Here is a 27,920-nt window from a genome sequence, read left to right on the forward strand (position 1 = left end):
ACAAACCCTCTGGCAGCTTCCTCGAATGGCCTGGGAAGCAACGTGGTTTGGAATGTGGCTGCTCTAATTCCATGGCTCCAGAGGCTTGGGCCAACCCTCAGATTGGGTCCAACCCAATCCTGCCTCTCTGAAGGAGGGAAGAGCCTGATCCCTCTCCCACAGCTCCAGGGACAGCTGCTCAACTGCAGCATTGCCAAGGCTGAGCAAAGTCCCACCCAAAAATCACCAAGTGAGAGCTACTTACACATATAAATATTTATTTGTACTAAAAGTGAGTATTTCTTAGAGTATCGAGATCAGAATATAGTAAATCATGAGATGCATCAGTTGAGGTACAAATTCCAGTCTCATGTCTTTAATAAATAGACTATAAATCCCCCAAGTCCATCTGTTTTAATCAGAAGTAATCAGGACACTATGCTGGTTTAAAATGATAATAAAACACCTGTGTTTTGCTGTGACCACCTGGATTGAGTGAGGGGGGCAGGTTTCAACACTGGGTGACTTTATGATGAGCAACAACAGTGCTGTTTCACTCCTTAAAAATCCTAAATGGGAATATCCCTTTTGGCTTCCTGCCAGAGGGCCTGGCTGGGTGAGCCTGGTGCTGGTGCACTGTCAGCTCCCACGGAGGCTGCAGCATTTGCCTTGGGGTAAAACACAGCTTTGCTCCAAATACTTTTTAAAATTACTTTAAAAACTACCCACAAAGCCCTTTTGCAAGGATATTTTCCAGTCACAGACAATGGCTTGGATGTTATGCCCTGGCCACAGCAGAGCAGGTCATAGGATAGGGTTGGTTTTGCCGAGTGTGGATCCATCTGGAATGAAAACTGGAGCACAAGGAGAGAGGAACTGATTCCCATTTATTGGGAACACATCCTGACGGGTCCTGGGGAGGCTGCTAAAGAAGGCCAGGTGCAAAAATCATGGAGTGAGGCCGTTGCTGTAATTACCAAGTGCTTGGTTGTTTTCCTTACAGCCGGGAAGGCAGGGCAGGACCAGCCCTGTCCCTGGAAGGCCGTGGGCTCCAGGGAATCTCCACTGTTGTGTTACTGCTCTGTCCCCTCGGGGCCACCACAGGAGCTTCGAGTCAGCGGAAAAGCCTCAGGCATGGCACAGGCAAAGTCCATGTCAGGATGAGGGTGGGGAAGGAGATAAAGTCCAGGGTAACTTTCCACAGCCAGAGCTGGGAGCTCAGCACCAGCACCCCACAGGGCTGGGGGGGCCCAAGGGCTTTCCTGCCATCCTCTGGCCATCCCCACAGACATGGAATAAATCAGGTCACCTGTACCCACACAGGTGTGGACCAGGACAGGAGCTTCAACCTCCTCTCAGCTGGTTCTCCAGCCCCACCTCGTGCTATGTCTTTGCTGTTTTGCCTTGGATTTGCCTTTGGGATGGGAGGAGTGTGGGCAGAGTCACAGAATCTCTAAGTTGGAAGAGACCTTCAAGATCATCAAGTCCAAGCCATGCCCTAACACCTCAACTAAACCATGGCACTGAGTGTCACATCCAGGGATGGTGACTCCACCACCTCCGTGAGGAGATCATTCCAGTACTTCATTATACAGAGGGAAGGGGGATCCCATCCTGCCATGTAGGAGGACACCTGAAAGCACAGTGACAGCGTCCCTGACGTTTCCTTGCTGTCCAGAGCTTTCTCAGGGATCTCAGGGCTTTATGGTGCCTCCCAGGACAGGTTCCCCCACTAGGCTGTGAGTGCAGGGATCACCATGGCACAGTCTCACAGACAGCTGAACTTGGAGCAACAGGAATGCTCAGCCTGGGATTTTTTTGGCCAAAGAGGTCAAGCAGGAGGAAGGAAGCAGTGAGGAGTTGGCTCAGCCACAAGGAACTGGCGGTGGTCACAGCTGATCTTAAAAAGTCCTTTTTAAAAAAGGGCATTAAAAAGATTCTGATGTTAATTAGCAAAAACTGTCTAAGGCACGATGTGGAAAGGCACTTCTTCATTTCTGCTCCAGGCAGGGCACAGGCAGGATTTATCCTGGTCTGAGGCCTCCCCTCTGCACTGGGAGATGCTGGGTGGCCCTGGCAGCACCACAACAATCCTGGTGGCACATCCTGGCACCAGCCAGGAATGAAGGGCCCGCTCCCCATCCCTTCCAGCTCCATGGGGACGCTCCCAGCAGCTTTAGGGGGAGAAGGATCAGGCTCAAAGTTATTTCTGATTGGTAAAAAACACTCTGATCCGGGTAGGAAAATCCCAGGGTCATGCCAAGTGATCTGTGGCACAGGGAATCAATCGATCATTGCTCACTCTTAATACAGATATTTCTAGGGAGGAGGAGGAGGAATTAATTCTTTTTTTCCAGTGACTGGTAATACGTGGTAAGGACTTTCCAGGCTTTGGGGGCCATGAAGCCATCCGGGGGGTTTTCCCCTTCCCGAGCAAGCTTCCTCATGCGTGTTCCTGAGATGAAGTCAAAATCGTCGTGCCTGTGCAAAACAGAGACAGGTGACATCAGCACAGCTGGCCCGAGTCACCCCCAGGGTTCCTCATCCCAGAGGAGCTGGAGTGTCCCTAACACACTTCCCAGCTGTAGGAGGTTGCCTTTCTGCTGCCTCTCAGCTCCCAGCCCGTGCTGCTTTTCCTCCCTGGCAGCATCTTTAGTTTCCTGTGACACCTGGGAACAGATCTTGGAGGAAAATGCGGATGGCTTTTGCAGGTTCTCCCCCCATTCCTCTCCTTGGGAGGAACGTGGCTTTTCCCTGTCCCCTGGAAAGCTGCGAGCCCAAAGCGCCCATAAACCCCATGCTTTTGGGGTTTGTGAAGAAACCGTGACGTCGCTGCTGCCTTACCTTTTGGGGTCGTAGAAATCCATGGCCCTTTTGATCTTGTTGTAGGCAGCCACCCGGAAGGGGATGATCTCCACGGAGGTGAGGCCGGGGGCCATGCCCAGCACCTTCCCGCCGTGCGTGGGCTCGTACAGGTCCTGCTTGGTGTCGGGGTGCGGCATTCCCGCCGGGTCCCGCCCCACGATGTAGAAGTTGGCCCCGGCAACCATGCGGGCTCGGCAGTGCCACTGCACCTGCAGGGAGGGACACAGGGACTGAGGGCTGGGGGAAAGGGAGGGATCCGCAGGCAGGGCGTGGGAATCAGGCTGGGTCCGATCTGGTGGCAAACGGAGGTCGCAGTTTGAATTTTCCACATGCCCAGATGGTGCCCCCAACACATGGAAGGGGAGGTTCAGCATCCGCCCCTTTCATCCCACTGATTTAGGGACAGAAGGGAACCCCCTGGGGGCAAACAAATGAATGTCCCTGCCCGCCAGAAAAAGGTGAAGCCTGTTTCTATCCCTTCTCCCCAGCCCTCCACAGCCCAGGAGAGGATGGGAGCCGATGGAGCTGAGCTCTGTGCGGAGACGCTGCAGCAGCCAGCACAGGCAAACCATGCAGGGAGCCAAGAGTGAGGACACGACTCCATCCCCTTTCCCGGGGTTTTCCAGAGCTGCACAGGGAGGCTGGGAGCACAACCCCCATGGACAGGCTGAGCATGGCTGTGTTACCTCCGTGGGGCCAGCGTAGAGCATGGGAGAGGGGAAGATGGCCACGATGGTGGACTTGGGGTCCAGGACTTGCTCCTCCAGCACGGCTGCGTGCTGCTTCATGCGCCATTCCAGAGGGACATCATCATCCTTGGTCCACCCCCCCAGAGGGTGCAGCAGGAGCACGGGGTTCTTGTAGCCCCTCTCCAGGAGCTGGCGCCGCGTGTCCTGCATCAGCAGGGCGTGCCCGTTGTGCACGGGGTTGCGCAGCTGGAAGGCGAAGACGGCATCTGGAAGGGAAAGGTCGGGGGGTCACAGGGCTCATCCCCACACTCTGAGCTTCCCCAGAGTCAGCAGAGACCTGTGTGTGCCCTGCCTCCACATGAGCAAGCTGAGTGTTTTACACACACACACATCGCCCTGCCGAGGTTGTTTTCACTGCACTCCCTTCCTTTGGGGCTGATTTCAGCTCTGTCAGCTCTTCTACAATGTTTGTGCACAGCATGGGACACCTTCACTGGTGTCTTAAGTGATTTGTCACCTCCCCAAGCTCAGTGGCACCTTCAGGAGGGCCAATGCTCTTTCCCCAAAGCATGGGTGAGTGTCTGACCCTTGCCAGCCTGCTGGGAACATGTTGGATGGGGCTTGGAGCAACCTGGGAACGTGGAAAGTGTCCCTGCCCTTGGCAGGGGGTGGAATGGGATGAGTTTTAAGGTCCTTCTGATCCAAACCATGCTGGGATTCTATGGGACAGAGAGCTGGGAGAAGACACCTGAGCTGTGCCCCAGGTGTAAAGGCAGTGCAGAGAGGATCTGACCTGCCAGGGGGGACATGAGCAGCCCTCAGAGCAGCCCACTGAGGACACAGCCCATCACAAGCACTGCCCTAACCAAGGAGACCCTGTGCCACTTTTTGTGCTGTGCCTTGAGCCCCCTTTACTGCCCACCTCTGCAAACAGCTCTGTTTTGGGAGCATCCAGAAGCCACCTGGAAGTGCTGTGGGCTTGAGAACAAGTCATGGATCACACCAAGGCCTGGTGGGACAGGACCACCTGTCACTGGTGTCACCCAGGGCACTCACCAGCGTTCATTTCCCTGAACTTCTGCTTGAGAGCCAGCGGGGTCAGGCGGTACTGGTCCAGCCCATCATTCCACTTGATCTTCTCCAGGACCTCCAGGTCTCCACCAACCAGCCAGTCTCCACTCTCCATCACCATCTGGGAATTACACACACCTTCAGTGCAAAGGGGACAGCACCCTCCTCCTTCACCCTCTTCCAGTCTCCTTTGGAAAATGTGAGGCTCAACCCCATTGTAGGATGAGCTTCCCTTCTTGCAGGTGGAAAACATCATTGCAGTGGCCACGTGAACCCAATGTCATGGGCAGCAAAAGCTCATCAAGTGGGGCAGCAGCCACCCAGTCCCCACCCAGCTGGGTACTGGACTCCCCTCTGGCAGCCAGCAGTCCACAGGAAGACACAAGACCTTCCTCCTTGCTCTTTCCTCCTGCAGGAGGAATGAGCCTGCTGCTGATTAATTAAACGAGGCATTTTCAGGGAGAGGAAAGAACTACCACAGCTGTAGCCTTTTTAAGCAGAAAGCTCAGACCACTGTGTGGAGCTCAGAGCTCTCCCTTTCTGAGGGGTGATGCCCCTTGTACTGCCACAGACTAAGTGGGAAGAGAGGAGCTGTAAAAACATAACAACCCTGTTGGCTGCCTGTAGGGAAGAGCCAAAAAACTTAGTCCTGCCTGCTCAGGATGGCCTGGTTCCCAGCAAGGAGCTGGGCTGGAAGCACAGACAGGAAACCCGTTGCCTTGAAAACCTTGGAAAATTTCACTTCTCCAGCCCGTGTGTGTTGGAACCCTGGAAACTGAGAATTTTAGGCTTTCTGTGCCTAAATTTTCTGAGGCACTGACCCTCAAGAAAACACTGCTTTTGACCTGAGGCCATGGAGAAGGCTTCCAAAACGGAATGATAGACTGGGGTCATGGATGAGTAGTTTGAATAGACGTGTGTAATATCACATGGTGGAAAATTTAGAATTTAAGGTTTTAGAATATAGTAATACACAGAAGGCAAGATGGAGGTTTTAGGGTGGAGGTTTCTTCTTCACCTTCTTCTTCATGGGCCTAGGTGGTTCTTTTGTAATTGGATAGAAAATTCCACATTGTGGGTCACAAAAGTAAAAATAATTTAAGTGTCTGTTATTAAATTTAAGTTTAGGTTTAAAAGGCTTTGTAGAGAGAGAGATACATTGCCATTTTCAGCTTGTTAGCTAGAAGTGCTGTAGATCTCACTGTAACATAGATACGAATTAATAAACATCTCAGTCCCAACATGAAATAGCATCTCTCGAGCATTTAATCCTGACTCTTGTTTCTCAAAAGAGAAAAAAGAAGATAAAATATGATAAAGCGGCGCCCTGTGTGAGGATCAAACCTTCAATGACAACCTTCAGCTTATGAGACACGTTTCACCCCTGAGGCCGCGCTTCCCACGGCCGGGAGGGGCCGGACCCACCTGGATGTGGGGGTGGTGGAGGCAGGTGGTGCCCCATAAAACACGATAAAGCGGTGCCCCGTGTGAGGATCATGGTTATGAGACACATTTCATCCCCTTCCCGTGGCAGGGAGGGTCCAGACCCACCTGGATGTGGGGGTGGCGGGGGCAGGTGGTGCCCCAGACGCGGGCGCAGCGCTCCTCCTTCCTGTGCGCGAAGAACTCGGGGGCGCGCAGCACGGCCACGCGGCGGCCCTGGAAGCTGAGCGCCAGCGCCGCGCTGCCCTCCAGCCGCTGCTTGTCCTCCGCCGACAGCGGCAGCACGATGGGGATGCTCAGGTTCACCACGCCGTCTGCAAGGGAGACGGGGAGAGGAGCTCAGCGCCCTCCGGCCGCCGCTCCGAATTTTTTTGGATGAGAAAATTCCGCGTTGCGGGTCACAGGTGATTGGTTATGGGGTTAAAAGTAAAAATAAATTAAGTGTCCCTTCTTCATTGAACAGTTTAGGCTTAAAAGGCCTTGGAGAGAGAGAGAGAGAGAGAGAGAGCAGCACTGTGGGGATGCTCAGGTTCACAAGCCTCGAAGGGAAGGGGTTGAACACCCTCCTGCACAGACAAATTTCAACCAGCCCTGTGAACGCAGTAAACAGAGGTTTTCGTGGAAAATCAGTTTTCTCTGCGCTGCAAATTAATAGTGATGATAGCAGGATATAAAAGCTCCTTATCTAAGGGCCAGAGATGTCTCCAAGGCACCTGGAGCATCTCATTAGTTCCTGCACTCTCCCTTTCCTTGGTTCTTCGTCGTTACTGCTTGCGAAGGTGAGAAATTTAAATCTGCTTGCAAAATGCAACCTCGGATAATTGAAAAATATGCTTGGAAAACGTCTTCTCCTTCAGGAGAACCACCTCTATGGAGATGGCTCCAGTGTGGTGCTCCCTGGAGCACCTCATTCCCTGCACTTCCTGAGCTGCCTCTTCCACCACACTCAGTTATATTTTTTCTTTTCTTTTCTTTTTTTTTTTTTCTTTTTTGGTTTTCTTGTTCTGGCTTTTTCTATACTGCTACTCCTCCTCCTTTACATCCCTGCAGTGCCCATATTTAATTTGTTTTCTGTGTGAGTCTCTAAGTGCACACACACACAGTTTCTAATCCCGTAATTCTAATTCCTAAATATCTTGAAATCATGTTGGTTTTAACTCTCCCAATTTCCGTGTTCCACTGAGGTCCTCCCACTTCTCCCTGGATATTCCAGTGTTAATACCGGAGATTGGGTCTCTTCAATGGGTTTCCAGTCACAAAAAAAATCTCTGATTCAATTTGTTCTGATCTGACTGAAATCAGTTTGGACCCTTGAGAGTCTTAATTTGAGGATTTTGACTATGATATAGATTTTTACTTTAATTTTTATTAAAATATTTGCATTTACTTTAAATTCACAACTGAGTATCATTCATCTGCCAGTTTTCATGAGTAATCATAATTATATTCACGTGGGATCCAATCAATATCAACTTCATACATTTAAATCATGTTAACAATGATCAGCCAATGAAGCCAGCACAGGAAAAAAAAAGCTGCATTATGAAACCAACAAATGCTGCTGAAACTGGGGATCTTCAGGCTCCATTTCCAAATGCAGGATGGAGAGGTAACAGAAGATCACTCCAGTGCACGTAATTACAAAATTACACAACTGGGATCTTTGTGCAGACTGGTCCCCAGCACACGGGGTGTGTCGGGCCACGTCATAACTGCCTGGATCATAAACAGGCCATAGCTCTAATAATTTCATAATAATTTCAAATTTTTTTTTTTTTAGTAAATCTCAAAAAATTATAGCCAAAAAGAATCTCAGTTGAGGTAATTTGTGCAGATCCTGAGAACAGTTCCATACATACCAGCTCCCAAGCGCCTCTTTCCTGGGAGAACACAAACATAATTAAGATAATTAACGCTCAGGGGCACGTTACATTTCAAGACTCAAAGCATTTAAAAGCTCCTGCTGGTGTGGCCGTGGTCCTCCACAGTGCTACCACAGCCTCACACTGAGTGTGGTCCAACACCTCCACTGTCACTGTCACCCCTCCTGACAGGGTCACAGGTTGCTGATGCACTGCTGCAGATCCCACCCCCCTTCCTGGTGGCCCTACACAAAGCACATCACCCACCTGCTGGGGCATCCAGGAGGGATTTACTGCTTGAACAGAGCGCCCAAAAAATCACGGGAGCTGCCCAAACCATCACCTGTCCCAGGATGTGAGGGCTGTGCCAATGGCTCTGGGAAGAGCAGGCTCAAGCCTCTCCTTGGCAGTGCCATGCCCCAGCCTCAGGATCATGAGATGGAGCCCTCCACCACTTCCCAAAGCTTTTCCAGGAGCACCTGGGGTTCTCTTTCCCACTCAGATGTCACCCTGAGGACCTGACCACAGCGATGCTGAGTTTGGAGAGCCACGTGTAGACAGGGTGCACCAGGGACTGATGCTGCTGCCCTCTGCTACACAGACCTTGCTCTGGAGAGCTCATCCCCCTGCAAAAGCTGCTCTCCTGGCCTTTGTCCCTGCTCCCCTCATAGCTCCACAAACCCTGAACATCTGCCCACACATCTCAGAGGAGATGTGCTCAGGGATGTCAGCAGGCTTGGGGGGGCACCCCAAAAACAGATACGCTCTGGGATGAGCCTCCGGCACAAAGTACGGGGCTCTGGAGCAACGTGGACATCCCAGGGCACTCTGCAACCTCCCCAGGCACAACAGGCAGCTCAAAGACCACAGAGGAGGCTGTGATAACAGGGACATGTGCTTCTGAATGCTGTTTGCACACTGGGCAGGAGGTGAAAGGCTATGGAGTGTCTGGGAGCAGAGCCCCTGCACAGACAATCCTGCAGTGCAAAGTGAGCAGTCCTGAGCTTTGCCTCTGCTGCACGGTGCCCAAATCTGAGCAAGAGCAGCAAATCACTGCCCTGTGGGACCACAGGATTGTCTAGAAGGCATGCAAAGCTCAAAGGGACTTGCTCAGCCAGGTCTCTGAAGGCAGAGATCACTGCCAGGTCGACAAACCTCAGCGTGAGCACCCCGTGTGCAGGTGAAGCCACAGCAACAGCATCCACAGCTGAGAAACGGGATGGAAACATCTGTGCCCCAGTCTCTGCTGTGGATGGTTGTCACCTGAGCCCTCTTTGCCTCTTCCAGGGATGAAGCACCTCTAACAGGCTGCTAATGCATAGATAAATCAGATTTACTTCAAGCTTCAAGGGAAATAGGGTGGGGCCAAAACCAGGCTCTGCTCCTGTTTCCAAGAAGCAGCTGCCTTCTCCTCCCACCTCCAGTTCAACCTGGCAGCCTCCCTGCTTCCTCAGCTTTGGGTTTGCATCTCCATTTACCCTGCTACAGCCAAGCACGACGTGAGCCACACAACAACACCCAGAAGGCTCGAGCAGCACCATTTGAGCTGTGAGCCAGGGCTGTGGCCACAGCAGGGTGGCCTTGGCCACCTTCAGGAGCCCTGGTGTGTGCCACAGGGCAGGACGGGAGGACTCGGGGATCCATACCGTTGTGCAGGGTGCCAAAGTGCAGCACTTGCAGATACTCTGCCTCCCGCATGAATCCTTTCAGAGGAGCGGCCCAGCCTTCGCTCAGCACCTGCACCCACTGCAGATCCAGCTGCAAAACAAACACAAAGGGGTCACACTCCTGTCACACCCCTGCCACCATGTCACGCTCAGAGGTTGCTTTTCCTTCCCTTCTGCTGAAACAGCATTCTTATTTTGTTTTGCTTCAAATACAGGACATTCATAAGGGGGAGAAAGGCATGGGGGATGTAGCTCGGGGCTTTTTAAGCCGGACTCACACACTTTCACAGCACAGCTTAGAATCCCAGAATGGTTTGGGTTGGAAGGGACCTTAAAGCCCATTCAGTGCCACCCCTTGCCATGGGCAGGGACACCTTCTACTATTCCAGGCTGCTCCAAGCCCCGTCCAACCCTGGCCTTGGACACTGCCAGGGATCCAGGGGTAGCCACAGCTTTTCTGGGCACCCTGTGCCAGGGCCTGCCAATTATTCCATCTAACCTTGCCCTCTGGCAGTTTGAACTTGTGGGGCTGTATGGACACAGCAGAGGAGACTGGAGCAGCCCAGGGTGGAGGCATGGCAGAAAATGTCTGAGGATCAGGATCCCACCTCAGCTCGCCATAAACCACAGCCTCAAAAGGTCAGGGCCATCAGAGAAACACAGGCCCCTCTGGCAACGTCCTTCTGGAAGCTTCCACCCTTGGAGCAGCTAAATAGTGTCAGAACGTGTGTGTGACAATACCTTAGTGATCTCCACCGCTGGCAGCTTCTCTGCCTCAGCCCTGACACTGCTGAGTTTATCCTCAGGCACAAACAGCTCCAGAACATCCTTGACTGAGCCTTGGGGCACGATGTTCTGAAAGACAGAGACAGGCGGCACTTGTGACACGCTGGTCTTCACAGGCACACCAAAAAGGGAAAGTCCCAAAGCAGGGTTCCAAAGCTGCAGTGGTGACACAGAAGTGACCCACCTGTGCTTGGAGGAGCTCCACGACCTGCTGGATGCACTCAGACACCGAGGCAATGTTTGTTTTCAGCACCAGCTCAGGAGCTTCGGGTTTCTCGTACTCTGAGTCAATCCCCGTGAACCCTACGGACAATTAACCCCCAAATTAAATTTATTTAATAGAATAATCAGTGCCTTACAGCCAAGAACACTATACAAACATTGGGGGGGGGGTGCTCATTCAACCATGATGGGTACAAGTGACACTTGTGACAGTACGTGTGGCACTGCCAGGACAAGGCATCCAAAGCTTTGGAAAGCAAAAGGCAAAATAAATCCTCACTCCTCCATACCTTTGATCTCTCCAGCTCTTGCCTTCTTGTACAGGCCCTTCACATCTCTGCTTTCACAAATATTTAGAGGGGCATCTACAAAGATTTCAAAGAAAGGAAGTCCAGCTGCCTCATGGATTTTCCGTGCATTTCGACGATCCTGTTAGAAGAAAGATGGGAAAAATCTGAATTGCAGTAAAAAAGCCTCCCTGGACTTTGACACAAGTAAATTAATCTCTCTTTATTAAATTAAATTTATTAAATGTTCACTACTTCTAATAAAGGTTTTTCATCTCAATTCCCTTCTTTTCTTTAAAAATACTTTAAAAATGGTAAAAATCTACAACTTTGATCTGTTTTCATATTTTCCCATGCAAAACCTCAAGATCTTTTTGTTAGGCAGAACTTCAGATTGTGAATAATTATCTGTCCTATGTCGAAATAGTCAGACCTGATGATTTTAGAAGTCTTTTCCAAACTTAATGATTTCTTGATTCTACAAAAAAAGGAACTGCTTGCATCGGCCTGATAACAGCAGCTACGGAAGTGAAAGTCGGTCAAATCTCCTTCCAGAAGAGCAGTGACAGCTCTAGGGCAGGCTGCTGCTTCTGTGAGTCTTGTCTGCCTCTGAGAAGTTAATGGCAGGGAGATCTTAAACTCCTCTTAGCTTTCCATCAATTTACAACACTGGATTTATCCAGCGAGGTCACTGCCATCCAAACACCGATCGCGTGTCGGTGGTGTCCTACAGAGCATCCGATGGCGGCCTTAGGAAACCCTCTCCATAAACCATCATCTGAGAGGGGGAAGCTGAGGAGAGAGCAGGATGGTGTCTGGGATCTTGCAGAGCATACCTTTGTGAAGGGGGAGATGAAGCTGGTGATGCAGACGAGCCCGGCGTCGGCGAAGAGCCGCGCCACCTCGGCGATGCGCCGGATGTTCTCCTCGCGGTCCTGCGCCGAGAAGCCCAGGTTCTTGTTCAAGCCATGCCGGACGTTGTCCCCGTCCAGGGAGTAGCACGGGATGCCATGAGCCACCAGGTACTCTTCCAGAGCAAAGCCAATGGTTGTCTTGCCAGCTCCAGAAAGGCCTGGGGGAGGCAGGAAAGCGAGGGGTCAGGTTTGAGGTCAAGAGAGTGAAAACGAGAGCGCAATTGTGATGCCAGCGGCCAAATTCCTTCTGCCTGAAGTTCCTTACCTCATTCCTCCCTAAAGGAAGCTGGATTCATCCTTCACAGAGCCCTTTTCAACCCTTATTATTGAAGGGGTGGCATTAATGCAGTGAGAGAAACATCTACAGCCCAACATCTGGAGGGGTCCAACCCAGCACCGCCTGTCGTGTTGGGACACGTGGGTTCCAGGAAGCAGGGGAGGATTGAAAGGTTGTTGCTTCCTCCAGGTCTCTCCACATCTTCCTCTTCCCCCCCCGCTCCCACTGTCAAGGGCCAACTGCTCTCCCATTCTGAACCCAAGGAGAGGCTCTTGCTGCAACCATGTGGAGTGGAACAGGCTCCAGCAGCAAAGGCTCCTTCTCTAGGTGTGTATTCCAAAGAATAATCATCAGCCAGGCGAGCTCAAACTTTTTAAACACAAGACCTTTGAGTAATACTCAAAAAAACCAAAGGAAATTGCCTTGGATAGGGCTTTTGGCTTCAGAAACTATATAAAAGCAGATTGGGCACTTTCAAAATTGAGGAGGAGAACAGAACAGAAATTTGCTTTAATCCAGCATTTACAACCTAAGGTGACAGGAAGGCAAATCAGAATGGCTTTATAAATCCTTCCAAGCACATCCTTCAGCACTCTCCAGCAGCCAAAGAAAATGCCAATATTTAACAAGCAAAGGAACAACTGGACACTGGCAAAAGACAGACTTGTCTAAATATTAGAAATGAGAAATGCAATTGTCATGTCTGGGAGCCCCTAATCCCCAAACAATGGGTTTATACTTCAAGGGCGACAAAACAAATGCAAGGGATTGTTTCCAGCGTGACTCTGTGGCTGGGAGTGTTTATTCTCCAGACAAGGTGACTGCCTCGTGCTGCCTCAAACACAGCAGACCTACATGTCCCAATAAACTTCCCACCAGTCCTGAATGAAAACATCCGCATTTTGAACAACCCTGGGTACGTTCCCCTGCCAAAGACTGGCTGGATTTGAGCCAAGGCTTCCTCAGTTACACACTTGGGAACAACAAGTGCTACCCCGAGGGCCTCTGACATGTTCAAAGGAGCCTGATAGCAGCTGGGAAATCCATAAAAACATTAGTTATGGGCAGCAGCTGCCAGGGAGAACATCTTGCTGTGCCAGCACCTTGCGTCTGTGTTTCCCACGTGGGGATGTTTTGCAATTCCCGGCTCGCAGGGAACGCTGATGTTTCCTGCAGATCCCAAATCCCCACCTGCCAGCCATACTCGTGGAGTTTCACAGGTGAGGCCACACTTTCACACCCAGACAAAAATACCTGTGAGCCAAACCGTGCAGCCTCGGAATCCTCCCCTGGTGCCAACAACTTGTCCTCTCTTAGTCCTGCTGACATGATGGGCTTGGTAAACCACGTTGGTGGATCCCTGAGAAAACAGAGCAGAACAAAGCACTTCTGTTACCTTTGCTGCTCTCGGTGCAAAAGGAAATCTCTGCTGGGACAAACAGTTGGGAGAGAAATGCAAATTCATTAATGAGCCAGCATGGTGAACTCTGGTGCTTTGGTGTGAGTTGGATTTCTGTCTCAGCAGCACAGATTCATTTTTTGGAGGCTCTCTGCCTCTGCCCAGGGTGTTTCTGGTGGTGATGCCTTCATGCCAGCAGGGAGAAGGGAGAAGCTGACTGGCTTTGCTGCAGGAGCACTGCCAGGTGACTGATCCCCCTTGCAGGCAGGCAGGACAGAGTCTGGGCAGAGACACCCTCCCTGCTTTCTCGACAGTTTCAAACGCAGGCAGACTCACCTATTATTTTAATCAGGCTTGCAAAACGAGAGTGACTTCAGGTGCTAATTTACAGGCTGTGTAACACGAGATCTGCACTTGGGCAGGAGCAGCGCAGAGCCGGGCACGCGATGGGATGGGAGGCAGAGGAAACAACCCCCGGCGTGTCCATGTGCATTCCCAAGCAAACAAGGCACCAGCACAACGCTGAGCCAGAGGCCTGAATTCTGCTGCTTCCTAATTCTGGTGCAGGTGGAACAGCCTGGCTGTGCCCTGCAGCTCCAGCAGCAGCACCTCTACAGGGAATGTTCCACATGAAATATCCTCAAGTACTTGTTAATTGTGAAGAGGATGCTCCCAACTGAGGCACGCAAGGGAAAGAACAAGGAGGGAACAAGGGTATAAATATATCCTGGATACATGTGCAGAGAGAGAGAGAGAGAGAGAGAGAGAGAGAAGGTTGCATGGAGACCTCACAGAACTTTCCAGTATCTTAGGGAGCCTATGGGGAAGCTGGAAAAGGACTGTCCATCAGAGTAACAGGACAAGGGGAACGGGTTCAGACTGAAAGAGGGGAAATTTAGGTTAGTGACACAGAAGAAATATTTCCCTGTAAGGTTGGGGAGTGATGCCCAGAGCAGCTGTGGCTGCCCTTGGATCCCTGGCAGTGTCCAAGACCAGGCTGGACAGGGCTTGGAGCAGCCTGGGATAGTGGAAGGTGTCCCTGCCCTGGCAAGGGGTAGCAGTGGATGGCTTTAAGATCCTTTCCAACATAAACCAGTCTGTGCTTCTATAAAAAACCCAAGACATCTCTAGACCTGCCCCTGAAAAGGTGAGTGAATGCTACACATCCTGTGACTCAGAGAATAAAGGGTAAATAGCTCAAGACTTGCTTTCTGTGTTTGTTCCGTTTTGTTGCTTTTCGTGGGGTTTTTTTTGCGAGGGGTTGTCAAAAGTTTGAGCATTTTGAGCTCACAAAGGTGAGACAGCACCACCATGGATTAATTTTCTCCCATCCTCAGGAGTTCAGGCTGTGTCTCACAGGAGATGAGCCACGATAACGTCCGTACCTCGGGAAGATGCAGGATCTGGCACATTCTTACACGGCTGATGTAAGGAGATTGTTCTAAGTACAGGTTGCTGTGCCATAAATCTGTGCTGTGTGAGCATCTCAAAGCTGTTATTTTGCACGCTGGCACCTTTTGGAGCTTGGGAAAGCACCACTGAGGGCATTTTTGCAATTCAGCAGCACTGTCACACGTCTCCCACCTGCTGGAAGCTCCAGAAGTACCAAATCCTTCAGATTTTTCTGCACTGTTCATAAACTTCCCAGGAAACTCTTCCCAGCCCTGAGCAACTGGATGGCTGGGCTGGGAGCTTGCTTAGCTGGGAATGGGCTCTTCAGTGGGAAAGACCAATTTCCCACCTCATCATCCACCAGCTAGGAATGGTTTGGGAAGCCAGAGCTGAAGTGTGGTGGAAGGGAGTGAAGGCACCAGGAAAACTGATCATTAATGACTTGATAGCAAATCCTGCATGGGAAGAACCTATCCTGCAAGATGGTTGGGAGGCAGAGAGAAGCAGTGGATGGGGTTTAATCAGATGTAGGGCTGTCCTACTGATTTGATTCTTGGGTTTTTAACCCTGTCACTGCCAATCAAACGTATTTAAGTAGATAATCCAATCATCATCACAACATTGACAGCTGGATGTTGGGCCCTAAAGCAGGGACAATTTAGGACACTGGTAAGCCAATTCAGCCCAAACAAGGCAATTAATGTCCCAGCAGCATCTCCAAAGAAGGGCCATGCATTCCCTGCCAGACAGATGGTTAAAGATGACATTGCCACGCTCTCCCCATTCCTTGGAAATCTGCTGTTTGGCCCTGTCTGGATGAGATCAGTGCTCAGCCCACCCTGCCTTACCTCATCCAGGAAATGAGGAGAAAACAAACACGTCTCTCCAAACCTTGGACTGAGGCTGCAGCAGACCAAGAAACCAAATCCTAACTCTGCTTTTGGCCTCCCCACCTCACCATGAGGTCGGTGAACGGAGATGCCAAAATCTTGGCTGTCTTTAGGATCAGGCTTGACTGAGCTGCCTGTCAAGGGCATCTTGGCTTAGTTTCCAAAGGGAAACCACCCATGGTGGGACAAGATGCTGCCCCGCTGTGTGCAAGCATGTTGCAGCCAGAGGCAGGAGGTTTTTCCTGAGTGATCATCCTGAATAAAGAGATGTGGCCCCTGAGATAGGGGAGTCTTGCTGGAAGTCAGGAACCATCAGTCCTCTGCTCTGTGAGCCACCATTGCTCAATTCATAGCATCCAAAAGAGTGACCTCAGCTCCTCCTGAAGTTATTGGCCTTGGAAGGGAGTAGCTGTGCTTGCCCACATGAATTATGTGTGATTACTCGAGGAGATCTTATCAGGGAGCATCTTCTCATCTGACAGCTACAAGCACGAGGTCTGTGTGGCCTCTCCCAGACATCACTGATCTTTGTTGGGAGCAGACCCACTGCACGTTTAATAGAAAATGCACCAGACAAGAAACATTTATAATCATGGCCTAAGAGAGGTGTTATGGTTGGAAAATACCTTCGAGATCATCAAGTCCAACCATCAACCCAGCACCACCACTAAACCATATCCTCAAGGGCCATATTCACATGTTTTTTGAACAGTTCCAGGGATGGTGATCTCACCACTTCCCTGAGCAGCCCATTCCAATGTTCTACAACCCTTTCTACGAAAAAGGTTTCCTAATATCCAATCTAAGCTTCCCCTGGCACAGCTTGAGGCCGTTTCCCCTTGTCCTGTCCCTGTTCCCTGGCAGCAGAGCCCGACCCCCCTGGCTGTCCCCTCCTGTCAGGGAGTTGTGCAGAGCCAGAAGGTTCCCCCTGAGCCTCCTTTTCTCCAGGCTGAGCCCCTTTCCCAGCTCCCTGAGCTGCTCCTCATCAGAACCCCTCCCCAGCTCTGTCACTCTTTTGGATTTAGGGTTGTCCCAACAAATTGCATGGATGTTTTGCCATCTCCCACTAGGAATTCAAGTATAAACTGTTACTTAGGGCAACACCTCCTCCTGCCTCCACATCCCCAGTTCTTCAACCAGCACCCCCATGGCTACACCACGAGTGGGAGCATGGCAAGAACCAACTGCAAGTGCCACGTTCCACAGCTGAGGAGTGGAAATGAAGGACAGATGGGAGCTGAGCAGGACATTTGAGGGATCTCCTGAGTGCACACAACACTCTCAGGCCAGCCCTTGCTCAGCCACCCAGAGAAGGCAGTGCTCTGTGATGCTGCAGGAGGAGGTGGAGCACCTGAAAGCCAGCTGGCCATCGTGGTGGCCCATCCGGTCCAAGCTGTGTCCTTACAGTGCCCTCAATTCACCCCTGCCTGCTGCAGCTGGCACAGGCACAGACCTGGAAGCTGTCCAGGAGCCACAGCTCACGGCAGGCTGCAGCAGCATCCTGCTCTGGAGAGGAACTCGCTCCCCAAATCAGGATCACACTGAAGCTGTGGAGCACCACGTTACTCACACGTCTGGCTCACTCAGCACCAGGACCAGCATCCAGCTGGCAACGCTCAGGGCCCCGGGGAAACCCTGACCCAACAGCCAGGGCAGGGTCAGGACTCCCCCAGCTGCCTTTTTATTTATAGGGCAAGCTCACAGCACCAGAAATATGATTCATTTTTTTCCAGTCAAGCGTTTCACACACACCCTATTTCGGTACTGCAGCCTGGACATGTCTCCATGAAGGAAAAATTAGACCAAAATAAAAATAGAGGCTTTCGAAATGTTTTCAGCTGATCCTATTTGCAAATGGTAGAATGGGCTTTTAAGATGATAGAATGAGCAAGCAAGCCTTCACTTGCCTTGCACAGGCAAGCAGGGGGATCAAGCACATGGAGGGATTATTGCAGGTCCTGTGCAGGGTCAGGAATTGGACTCAATGATCCTTGTGGTTCCCTTCCAGCCCAGGAGATTCTGTGACTCTGAGTTTGAAGTCAAGCATTTCCTTAAGCCTCAGGAGAGCGAGTTAACCTATCATTATAAAAACTCTCCCAATTCCTGGCAGCATACTGAAAAAAAACCCCTAAAAATATTTATTCCTACCAGTTTTATTTGATGTATAAAAATTACACTTATTAAAGTTTTCCTTAAAAAATTATTTTCTTCTACCAGGGCTGCTCTGGTGAATCCATGTATCCATGGGCAACCAGGGGGGAAAACCTCCTGTAAAAGAGTAATTTGCTGAAGAAGAGCAAAACTGATACTCCAAAGAAAAGGAGGAAGAGAAAAAAAAAAGGGGGTTTTGTCTGTGGAAGCAAAGATTTGATTACAATCATATTGAAGAACAATGGAGAAACTTTGGCATCTCTTACATCCTAGCTTAGCTCTTGTAACCCAAAACCCATGGACTTTCCCCAAATATTCATTTACTGCTCTAAGGCAGAAAATGCTTCAAACCCAGGCCCATTCTTTCCCAAGAGAAAACCCCAGCAAGGCAGAGTTACCCTGGAAATTTTGCCTGTTTAACCCCTAAGGATGCAGGTCCAGAGCGGGAAGTGGGACCTTGCAAGCATCTTTTGTACTGCCCACCTCCCTGCTCCCTGCTGCTGTCCCCCTGTTCCCTGCCCACGGGATGAATCTCCTTTCCCAGCACCTGGAGGTGAACAGGAATCCCAGGAAAATTGTGGTTTCTCTCCAGACTGAGCTGAGCAGTGACACTGCCGTGTCACCAAAGCCCTGCTGAGGCTGAGGGGCTGCCAGCATTCCCTGTCCCGGACAGGATGCTGGGCTGGGATCCCTTTCTCCACCCCATGCTCCGAATAAAGCTCAGCACACTCAGTCTCTCCTTGGCACTCGCTGCCTGTTCCTTTTGGCATCGCCCCCGGGGCCCTGCCAGGAACATAGCACAGAAAACCTTAAGGAGAGCAGCAGAGCCATCCCAGTGCCCTGAAACAAGCAGCCTTTCAGCCTGGAGACAGACAGCTGGAGATGCCAAACCCCGCTAAACACACGAGATTTTCAAGCTGCTGTTAAGCTGAAGCCGTGTTTTCTTAAGTCACAAGAATTCCTGAGCTCTTAGCCAGACCTTATTTGCTGATGGCAGCTCAAATATTTTTCTCTTGGCATGAATTCGTACGGCTTGGGTTGTCACAATCAAGTTTTATACAGCACTGGCACACAAGAAAAGATAAGAAAATCAACAAAATCAGGCTCATGTTCCAGTACAGTCACAAATCAGACGCTGATTTCTACACTCTGAGTCCAAATCAGCAGTTGGGGACTGAAATCTGCCTCTCTGAAGGCTCCCAGCTCAGGCCTTTCCTTATCTTGGAATGAGGTGAAGTCACTACTCTAATTTCCTCGATGCAGAAAAGCTAGTGACTCACCCTGTGCGCCTGCATTTTTGGGATAAACTTGTAAGGCCAGGACAGATGTTATAAAAACAATCTCCCAGTCCTCATTCCTGAAATCTCAAGGGACAGCTGCAGGGGCAACAAATATTTAACAAACAAAGCGTTTTGTCAGGCACTGACAAAAATAACAATTTAAACACGAAACCCCTCGCTGGTTGCCCAATGTTTAATATTCAGAGCAGTTCTGCTAAATGATCTCTCCCAGCTGAACGCGCCTGAGCAGTCGGGCCCCTGCTCCTTCTGCAAACAATGGGTTTGACATTGTTGCAGAAGAACTGCCTTGGTTTGATGTCTGCCAGGAAAACCACCCAGAACACACGGCCCCGCTTCTCTACCTTCTCCTGGAGAAAAAGATCCGGTTATGGAAAGGGGAAACTGAGTATCAGTCACTCAAACTGCAGGGACGAGAGGAAAAGGGGCCAAAGGTACAGATTCTGACTACACATTAACTTCAGTATCAAAAAGATTTCCAGGTAGGAATTGTATCCACATGCAAATAATTTCCCCCCCTCCCCACCCCCGAATATGAGATTCAGGAATTTAATTAGTGGGCTGTGGTTCTCTATGGTAAATATGGCACTGTACATGCCCCGCCTCCTGCTGTGGCAGGACAGGCACCCCAAACCTGAGAACAGGTCTCAATGATATGGGGATAAGATACTCCTTTTTACCATGCCCAGCATATCCCTCTAAGGAAAGAAATCCTCTGTCTTTAGAGAAGCTCCAGTGGTTTCATAAGCAGCGGGAGCTACAGAGGATCTGTGTTTCAAGCAGCTTCCTCAGGTTTTAAAATACATCTATTTATTTATTTCTGAGCCCAGGGAAGGGAATAGAGCTGGGGAAGGGGCTGGAGCCCCAGGAGAGGCTGAGGGAGCTGGGAAAGGGGCTCAGCCTGGAGAAAAGGAGGCTCAGGAGGAACCTTCTGGCTCTGCACAACTCCCTGACAGGAGGGGACAGCCAGAGGCAGTCGGGGTCTGCTGCCAGGGAACAGGGACAGGACAAGGGGAAACAGCCTCAAGCTGTGCCAGGGGAGGCTTAGATTGGACAGCAGGAGGAATTTCTGCATGGAGAGGGTGCTCAGGCCTTGGCAGGGGCCGCCAAGGGAGGTTTGGAGTGCCCATCCCTGGAGGTGTCCAAGGAAGGGCTGGAGGTGGCACTCAGTGCTCTGGGCTGGGGACAAGGTGGGCATCGGGCACAGCTTGGACTCCATGGGCTGGCAGGGCTTTTCCAGTCTCAGTGGTTCTGGGATTCTGTAAAAGAACTCATTTTTCTATGAGGCTTCTCCTCTGCAGGACCTGGTAGCAGGGAAGAGCTGGACTGCAGCCCAGGCTGGTGGGCTCTCAGTGCCACGGCCACACTGTGCCTCTCCCTGCCTCGGGTTGGGTGCCCAGACCTTGAACCCAGCGTCTTGTGCCCCATGTGCTTGACTTTACAGGGGTCAATGGTCACCAACAGACCACAGGACACCTTTCTCCACCTCAGCAGCTTTTTTAGGGTTTTCAAAGTGCAAAAGCAGCAGCAGGAAGGAGCGCGGGGGAACTCAGCCAGAAGCACCACACAGGACACGGTTAAATGGGGGAATTTTGCCTGGCGGGCCAGAAGTTCACTAGGCTGGAAAAAGTCCTCATGATGAATTCATGGAAGGAAAGTTCATCAAGGACTATCAGGAGGAAAAGCACAGCCTCTGGTATCTCAGGCTGTAAATCAGTGGAAAGCGGGGACAATGCACTGGTGTTCCAGCCTTAAACTCTTTCCTGGCTCCCACTCTGGGCTGCTGCTGGGAACGATGGACAGGACCAGATCTTCCCTCATTCAGCACCTCCTCAGGCCCCTTGGAATTCCTGCTGGATAAAGACTGGGCTGTTTTCACTGCTGTACCACTGAATGTGCCACTCTACAAAACCAGCTGCGGGAGACAAATCCAAGTTGAGGACTCCAGGAGGATGAATTTTTCCTTCCCCATCATCTCCCTGTGCATCTGAGCCCTAGAAGCTACAAGAGGAGCTTTTAACGAGTGAGTGCACACAGGGTCACCTAGACCCTGGCCTAAGTCAGCACCAAGGATGTTGGACTCTTCCAGAATGAGTGGCTGCTCAGCATTTTCCCCACCCCTCCCTAACGTAGGCATAGGCACAGCCCTCAGTGATTGCATGCTGCTCAAAGGCTGGTCCAAGGACAGTGCCATATTTTCCTTGGAGATTATTGTTAGTTGGTCCCTCAAACGTTCATGCAAACTCCCAGCATCTCTCAGAGGGTGGCATCACCCCCAGTTTTACAGCCACAGAAGGATAGTGGAGAATAAGACCAACAGCAGATGAAGACTTCAGCTCCCACAATATTTAAGACATAAGAATCATTTATATTTGAAGAGCAGCTCCTCTGGACTTCAGGCTGCACCTCTTAGAGCTCGACACCCCTCACATCCATCCTCAGGGTCTCAGATCAGCTTTCCAGAGATGCAGTGAGCTGAGGGGACTCATAATGCCCAGAGGTGCCTAACTCAGACCCCCATAGCAGCCCTCTAAAAAAACCCTCCTCTAAAATGAATTGTTTTCCCCTCTTCCCACGCTCGCTGGCAACACAACCTAATGATCTTCCCATCAGAAGGGCTGGGCAGGCCTGAAAAGTGACCTCCCTCCCAACCACACTTTTTGCACCACAATGGGAAGCTAAAATACAGTTTGATATTGAAGAAAACATTTTGTTCTGCCAGAGAGGCCACAGAGACCTCCAGGTCAGAAAGTCTTGGAAATGTAGGTGCAGGCTGTTGTTTTCCAGCAAAGCACAGAAAAAGCTCATCTCAACAACCCACAAAGTGCTGCAGCGAACAGAAAGTTAGATCAAATCTCTGTAAAACAACTCCTTCCTCAAGCTCTGCTCTCCAGACGCATTTTGGCACCCGCTCAGCAGACAAAGCTTTTGACACATGGAGCTGTAACTGAGCCAGGCTGTGAGCAAAGGAGCAAAGACCACTCTGGGAGGGACAGGAGGCAGTGCTAGCAAGGAGCTACCAGCCCCACAGGCAAATCCCAACTTCCCAGAGTCCCGTGGCATGACGCACACCCGGGGCTTTCTTTGCATCCCTCCTTTTGTTAATGATACACTCTGTGTAAATTTTCACTTGGAAATGATTAAGCTGTGAAATCATTAAGGAGCTATTTCTCACTCCCTTCAGCTGTGACACCCCGCTCACGATAACAGCAAATTCATAAATGGCAACCTGAATTACACAGCCTTTTTCTTAATGGATTTTATGGAAGCAAAGTGTGCGAGCACCGTGACCAAAGCACAGGTTCAAGCACTCACGCGGGCCCTGCGTGCCACTTATCTTCTGGGGGCATGCACAGCTCTAAGTTTATCTAAAACACTTGCTTTCAGATAGGCAAGGGCTTCTCGTTTCTCAAGGCACCCTCCAGGATCAACATCAGCCCAGTTAAAATGAAAATAAAAGAAAGCAAATATGCCAGCGTTTGTCTTGAAAACCCTCCAGAAAAACAAAATCTCCGTGGCCTGAGTCTAAGCTGCAGCTGCAGTGCACATGTCTGGCTAACGTGGAGCCTTCAGCATCATTTGCTGATTGACTAAATGCTCTTGCAGGGGCATGGATGGAAACCTACACCTGTGTTAGGGGTTTTGGCAGGGACTTGTGACTGGCTGCGACTCGATCTGTGCAGCCTGAAAACCAGAGGAGGCTGGAGTCTGTGTTTATGGCAGAGTCCAGCAGCACGACAGGAAGGAACACGCTGACTCCAAGTGCTCCCACTCAGAGCTGCAGGAGTTACAGCCAGGTTTAATGCCCTGTCCACCCCCCTGGATGGCAGCACCACTCCAACCACCACCAGCAGCAGAGGTGCTCAGACCACACCAAGATGGTTATTTAATTCCCCAACCCCTGGAAGGCTCAAGCATGGAAAGGAGAAGGCATTTATCTTTAGGAACCTGCAACTTTTCCTGGCTTTTCTTCCCAGAAATCCCCCAAATTGAACCTGCCTGCTCTTACAGAGCTGAGTGTGGTTATTAAACACTAGTCTGGCACACTGGCAGCCCAGGTGAATAAAACAGCAAGGTAGGGTCAAGAGACTGGAAAGGGAACTTTCTAATAGCAAAGGGCTTCAGAAGAAATTGGGAGAAAGGAAACAAAGTTATAATTAACAAAGCAACAAAAGTTAATCACCTCACCTTTCCATGGTCTTCGAAGAAAAGAGTTATGAAGCAAACAAAGTAATAGGAAATAAACCAAGAAATCCCAAGCGTGAGATGAGCAGCTGGAAAACAATCACCTTTAGATGTCACGGTGCAACGAGTTGGGCACAGAATGTGTTCTACAGAATAAATCATGCTGTAAGAACAAGCAGCTTGTGACTCGCTGGATAAAACATGGGTTTTAGAAAACTCACTTTCTTGAGTGACTCAGTGCAGAGCAAGCCACGTTAATTCCCTGAAATCAGGACTTTGCTGCCCTGTCCCCCAGGCAGTTTCACTGCGATGAGCTACTCAGAACTGCTTTGAAAATAAACATCTTTCAAGCTCCTTAAGTTCAAGGCAACAGTTAAGAGTAAGTGTGAGAGGAGATGAATGCACGGTTTGGGTGCTTTAATAAGCTTTTTCTTTCATGTTGCTTGGCAATTAAATTGATGGAGATGTTCCTGCTTTGCCTGGGGTATCACTCAGTCCATCTGAGCTCTGCCCTGCAGCTCCATTTCTTTTTCAACATGAGAGTAGTTTTTAGGCAAAGAAACGAAGCCTCTTTCCTCGGGGTTGACATCTGATCTTGTGGGTTTGTTGCTCCTCTTTAAATAAATTTAAATAAGCCCGCATCATTTGCACATAAGCCCTACACAAACACAAGTGAGCTAGCAGAAGTTACAGCTCTGTGGCCTGCTGCAAGCCAAGGATGCCACACCAGCCGGGTTCCTGGAGATGCTGCTGAGACACCAGGCAGGTGACAAAGCTGGAACACTTCCCCCGAAAAAGACAGTTCCAGTGCTGGGCTCTCATTCTCCCCAAGCACCTGCAAGGGCACCCGAAGAGAAACTTCACCGGCCGGGAGCAGGGCTCCCAACGCCTCCATCCCAAGGGATGCGCTGAGCTGCACTTCCCACACGGCCCTGGGGACACAAAGCCACGCAGGCAGTCACCCTGCCAGGGTGCCTGTGGCTCCGGGCTCCGTGGCAAGCTTCCCTGGAGCACAGTGCAGCATCTGTGTCCTCCTGCCCGCCGGGAAAGCGCCGAGCAGGCAGCGAGCCGCGGAAATACCGGCGGCGCCGCAGGTGCGGGGAGAACGAGCTGCTCTTTCCACTGAGCTCAAAGAAGCCCTCAGCCCTGAAAGCCACGCTGTGCAAGGGCCCACACAATGAACAAGGGCAGCTCCACCTCCCTCACTGCCCTCCCGTCACGGTGTGCTGGCTCCCGAGAGCGGGGTTTGCCACTCAGGCACACAGGAGCGCTGTGTGAGGGACATTAAGGCTTTAAGGGCATCGTTACAGACCGTTCTTCTGCCCAAAAAGTCAGTCCTGAAGCTGGCCAGAAATAAAGGCTTTCTGTCAGTGAGGGCTGGGAACAGGAGGGAACTGCCTGGCACGTAGGAGACTTCAAGCCTCTTGCAGTGTCATGAGCAGAAGTGAAGTGAGCATACAGTGTTTCCATATTAACCAGCCAGAGAGAGATTCCTGCACACCGAGACTCTGGTCTTCACACAAGGCAGAATTAAGGTGCCATGTTCATCTATAAGAACAACACATGCAAAAGCAGAAAAAAAAAAAAAAGTTTTCTTCTTTGCACCTTACCATATTATCAATTAATAAATAAGTGTGCAATCAAAGCATCCTCAAACCAAATTCAAACTCCAGGGACCATTCAAGCTGAATTTAGGGTTTAAATCCCGGGCTTCCAGTTATCCAATTTGTAAAATGAGGAGCACTGTCAAATAACACAGTGGTCGATCTCACAACAGCCTGCACTGCTGTGCCTTTCCAAAATTTGACAGCTGATCAACATCACCTGCAAAACCCAGTTCTGACATCCCCTCAGCCGGTGAATAAAGCTGGTAACACCCAGCCTCACAAAACCTGGTCTGTGGGACAAAGAAAACTGCACCGCCCGCATCATGAAACTATGATAGAACTGAGGTTTTAGTAGCAACAAGGATTTTTAGGAGTAATAAGGATTCGTGTTACTGGGAGAATGAAGAATGAGGAAGAAGAAGGGGCAACAGAAGGATGATCCTACTGTTGTATCAATGAGGATCTCAACAGGATAAATTATTGTGTCTTCATTTTAAAATGGAACACCTTTGGCTGTTGCAGCTACAAAAGGCGATATGACACATCGTCTGTGGGTATAAAAAAAGGTCAAAGGACCCTGAACAAAGTTAAATTCCTTATCCACGCCTTTGATATAAACTGGAGATGGTTGAAACCGAGAAGCTGCTGAGGTTGCAGTTCTGTGCAGCCACATCTTCCTGGCAAGGGACAGGAAGATCATTAATGGGACATCGCCGTTTCACCATCACTCCCCAAACCTCTTGTAATTAGCGAAATCACGCCTTTTCTCACTCCATCAGATACCTGGCAGATAAGCACACAAAAATCCGCCTACAGCTGTCAAGCTGATAGCATCTGTTTTGACAGCCACGGCACAAAGGTCAGCCGCAAACTCGCTTATAAAGGTCATTTTTCCAGCCCAGGGTGGAGGCAAAGGAGAGGGATTATTCTGGAAATCCAGTAATGCTTCTCTCCTGTCACAGCAATAAACAGAACTCCCATACACAGCTCACGGCTCGCACCTCCCCTGCCTGAAATAATCCCCAAACCACAGGTTTTTGCGTTTCCAAGAACACCCCGCTACACAGGCGCGCTTTGTTCCGTGTGGTTTTGGGTGCATTCCTCCCAGGACAGATTACCACTGTGTCCGAAATACACCAAATCCATCGGAAAAGTTTATGGCAAACTTAAAAAAAACAAAAACAAAAAAAAAACCAAAAAAATAACCCCAAATCAACCAGCAAAAAGCAGCCCAAAAGACTTACGTCAAGATTTCTTCTGGTTCTGATTTAAAACCTGGAAAACGTACGCGTAGCCAGAGGGACCCAGAGCTCCCATTCCAGATCCAAGGAGTAGGGGAGGGCAGCTGGCAAGCGGAACGCGATGTCTGGCTGCGGCTGCGATTTGCAGTTTTAATTTCTAACTGAACTGCGCCCCGGCTATGATTACTTCGCTTTGCCGCGCGTGTTCTAAAGCGCTGGCTGTGCAGCGATGCTGAGAGCCTGACGGTGGCGGTGACCGCCTCACCAACTCCTTCCCCCGCCTGGGACCGGCGCAAGAGGACACCCAAAAAGCCACGAGCGAGGCACGATCCTGGAGAGAACTCGCGGGGGACCGAGGTCGGCACGGCGGGACAGGTGCGGGATGCGGAGCGGGGGATGCGCGGACCGCCCGAATACCAGCGCTCCCAATCCCCGCCGCCCAGAGTGATGGAGGGATGGGCTGGCGAACTCCCGGAGCGCCCCGGCTGCGGCTGCCGGGGGATCCCAGCGCAGGAGAGCGAGAAGGACCCGCAGGCACCGCCCGCCCCCTGCTCCCCGGCGCGTCCCTACCGTGTGCTCCTGGCTCGACATGGTGCTGCGGCGGCGGGCCCGGCGGGCCGGGGCTATAAGGGCTGCGGGACACGTAGCGCGGCCCTGGGCCGGCCCCTCTCGCCCTGCGCCCGCCCCCGCCACCGCCTCCTCCGGTCCGGCCTCCGGGGGAACCGGGCAGGGCGCTCCGGGTTCGGGGGGCAGCACGGCACCCGCATCCCGCAGCACGGCGCGCCCCGGCAGAGCCGCCCGCGGAAAAGCGCCCTGAGATGAAGCGCTCGGGGCTCTCCTGCCACGGCCAGGCTCGGAACAGCAGCCCACACAACACTACTGGGCGAAAAAGCACCTCCCGAGGATGATGATGATAATGAAAATGATGTTTAAAACCCAGCAGCGCTGGAGGCTGGTCCCTGGGGGTTTGGCCAAAATACCAAAAAAGTTGAAAAGAAGCACAGTGGAGCCTCCTAGCAAAGTGCAGCAGATGAGGGGAAGAGAAGCCCCCGACTGACAGCTTTGCCCCACTTTTCCACTGCTGGAAAAGCTCAGGTCTCAGAACTCTGCTGAAACAGAGGAAAGGACAGGCAATGGCCTGGTGGAGGGAAACCACAGTACAGCCCTAAAATGGCCCCTGAGCAAGGGACAGAGAAAGGAAGATCCTGGTGGGTGGGTAATCCCACACCCGAGGATGTACGGTCCCATCCAGAATGGCACTTGTCCTCCTGGACCACTGCTTCCTGCTCCATTCCCATCCATGGATCCATGCCAGGGCTACAAGGAAGGCTGTGCCAACTGTGCTGCCTCTCCTCTAGGAGGAGATACCTCACTTCTCATCGTGCCTGGAAGAGCAAGTGCTCCCTTCTAGGTCCAACATGCTGAGGCTACTTTGAGCACCTCCTGGAACCTGTTCAGCACATAAATTCATAAATAAAGCACATAAATAACTCTGTTCAGCAGTCCACAAATTACTCCTGTTTGGTCTCTGTCCTTCATTCCAGCAGAGTTTAAAATCATTGATGCTGTGACTGGGCCCTGAGGGAAGACCCTTGAAGCAAAAGGAAAAAGGTGTTGGGATTTTGCAATGCTCCCCAAGGTTCATTCTCCTGATGAACTCTTAAAACAGAAAATAGGAAACCCTGAGGCAGCAGT

General features: G+C 51.0%; 1 protein-coding gene across 1 annotated transcript; it reads right to left on the bottom strand.

Moving 5' to 3' along the window:
- Positions 1–240: 240 nt before the first annotated feature.
- Positions 241–26,857, bottom strand: PAPSS2 (3'-phosphoadenosine 5'-phosphosulfate synthase 2). Its single transcript, XM_014882256.2, has 12 exons — positions 26,796–26,857; positions 13,317–13,422; positions 11,708–11,943; positions 10,875–11,013; positions 10,547–10,665; positions 10,318–10,431; positions 9,556–9,667; positions 6,156–6,361; positions 4,590–4,725; positions 3,531–3,799; positions 2,824–3,053; positions 241–2,460 (listed from the first exon to the last, which is right to left on the bottom strand). Exons 1-12 carry the CDS (start codon positions 26,814–26,816, stop codon positions 2,319–2,321), a joined length of 1,830 nt encoding a protein of 609 aa, XP_014737742.1. The 5' UTR covers positions 26,817–26,857; the 3' UTR covers positions 241–2,318.
- Positions 26,858–27,920: the final 1,063 nt, after the last annotated feature.

This window comes from Sturnus vulgaris, chromosome 8, assembly GCF_052056855.1.
Source record: "Sturnus vulgaris isolate bStuVul1 chromosome 8, bStuVul1.hap1, whole genome shotgun sequence".
In the NCBI taxonomy this organism is placed as follows: domain Eukaryota; kingdom Metazoa; phylum Chordata; class Aves; order Passeriformes; family Sturnidae; genus Sturnus; species Sturnus vulgaris.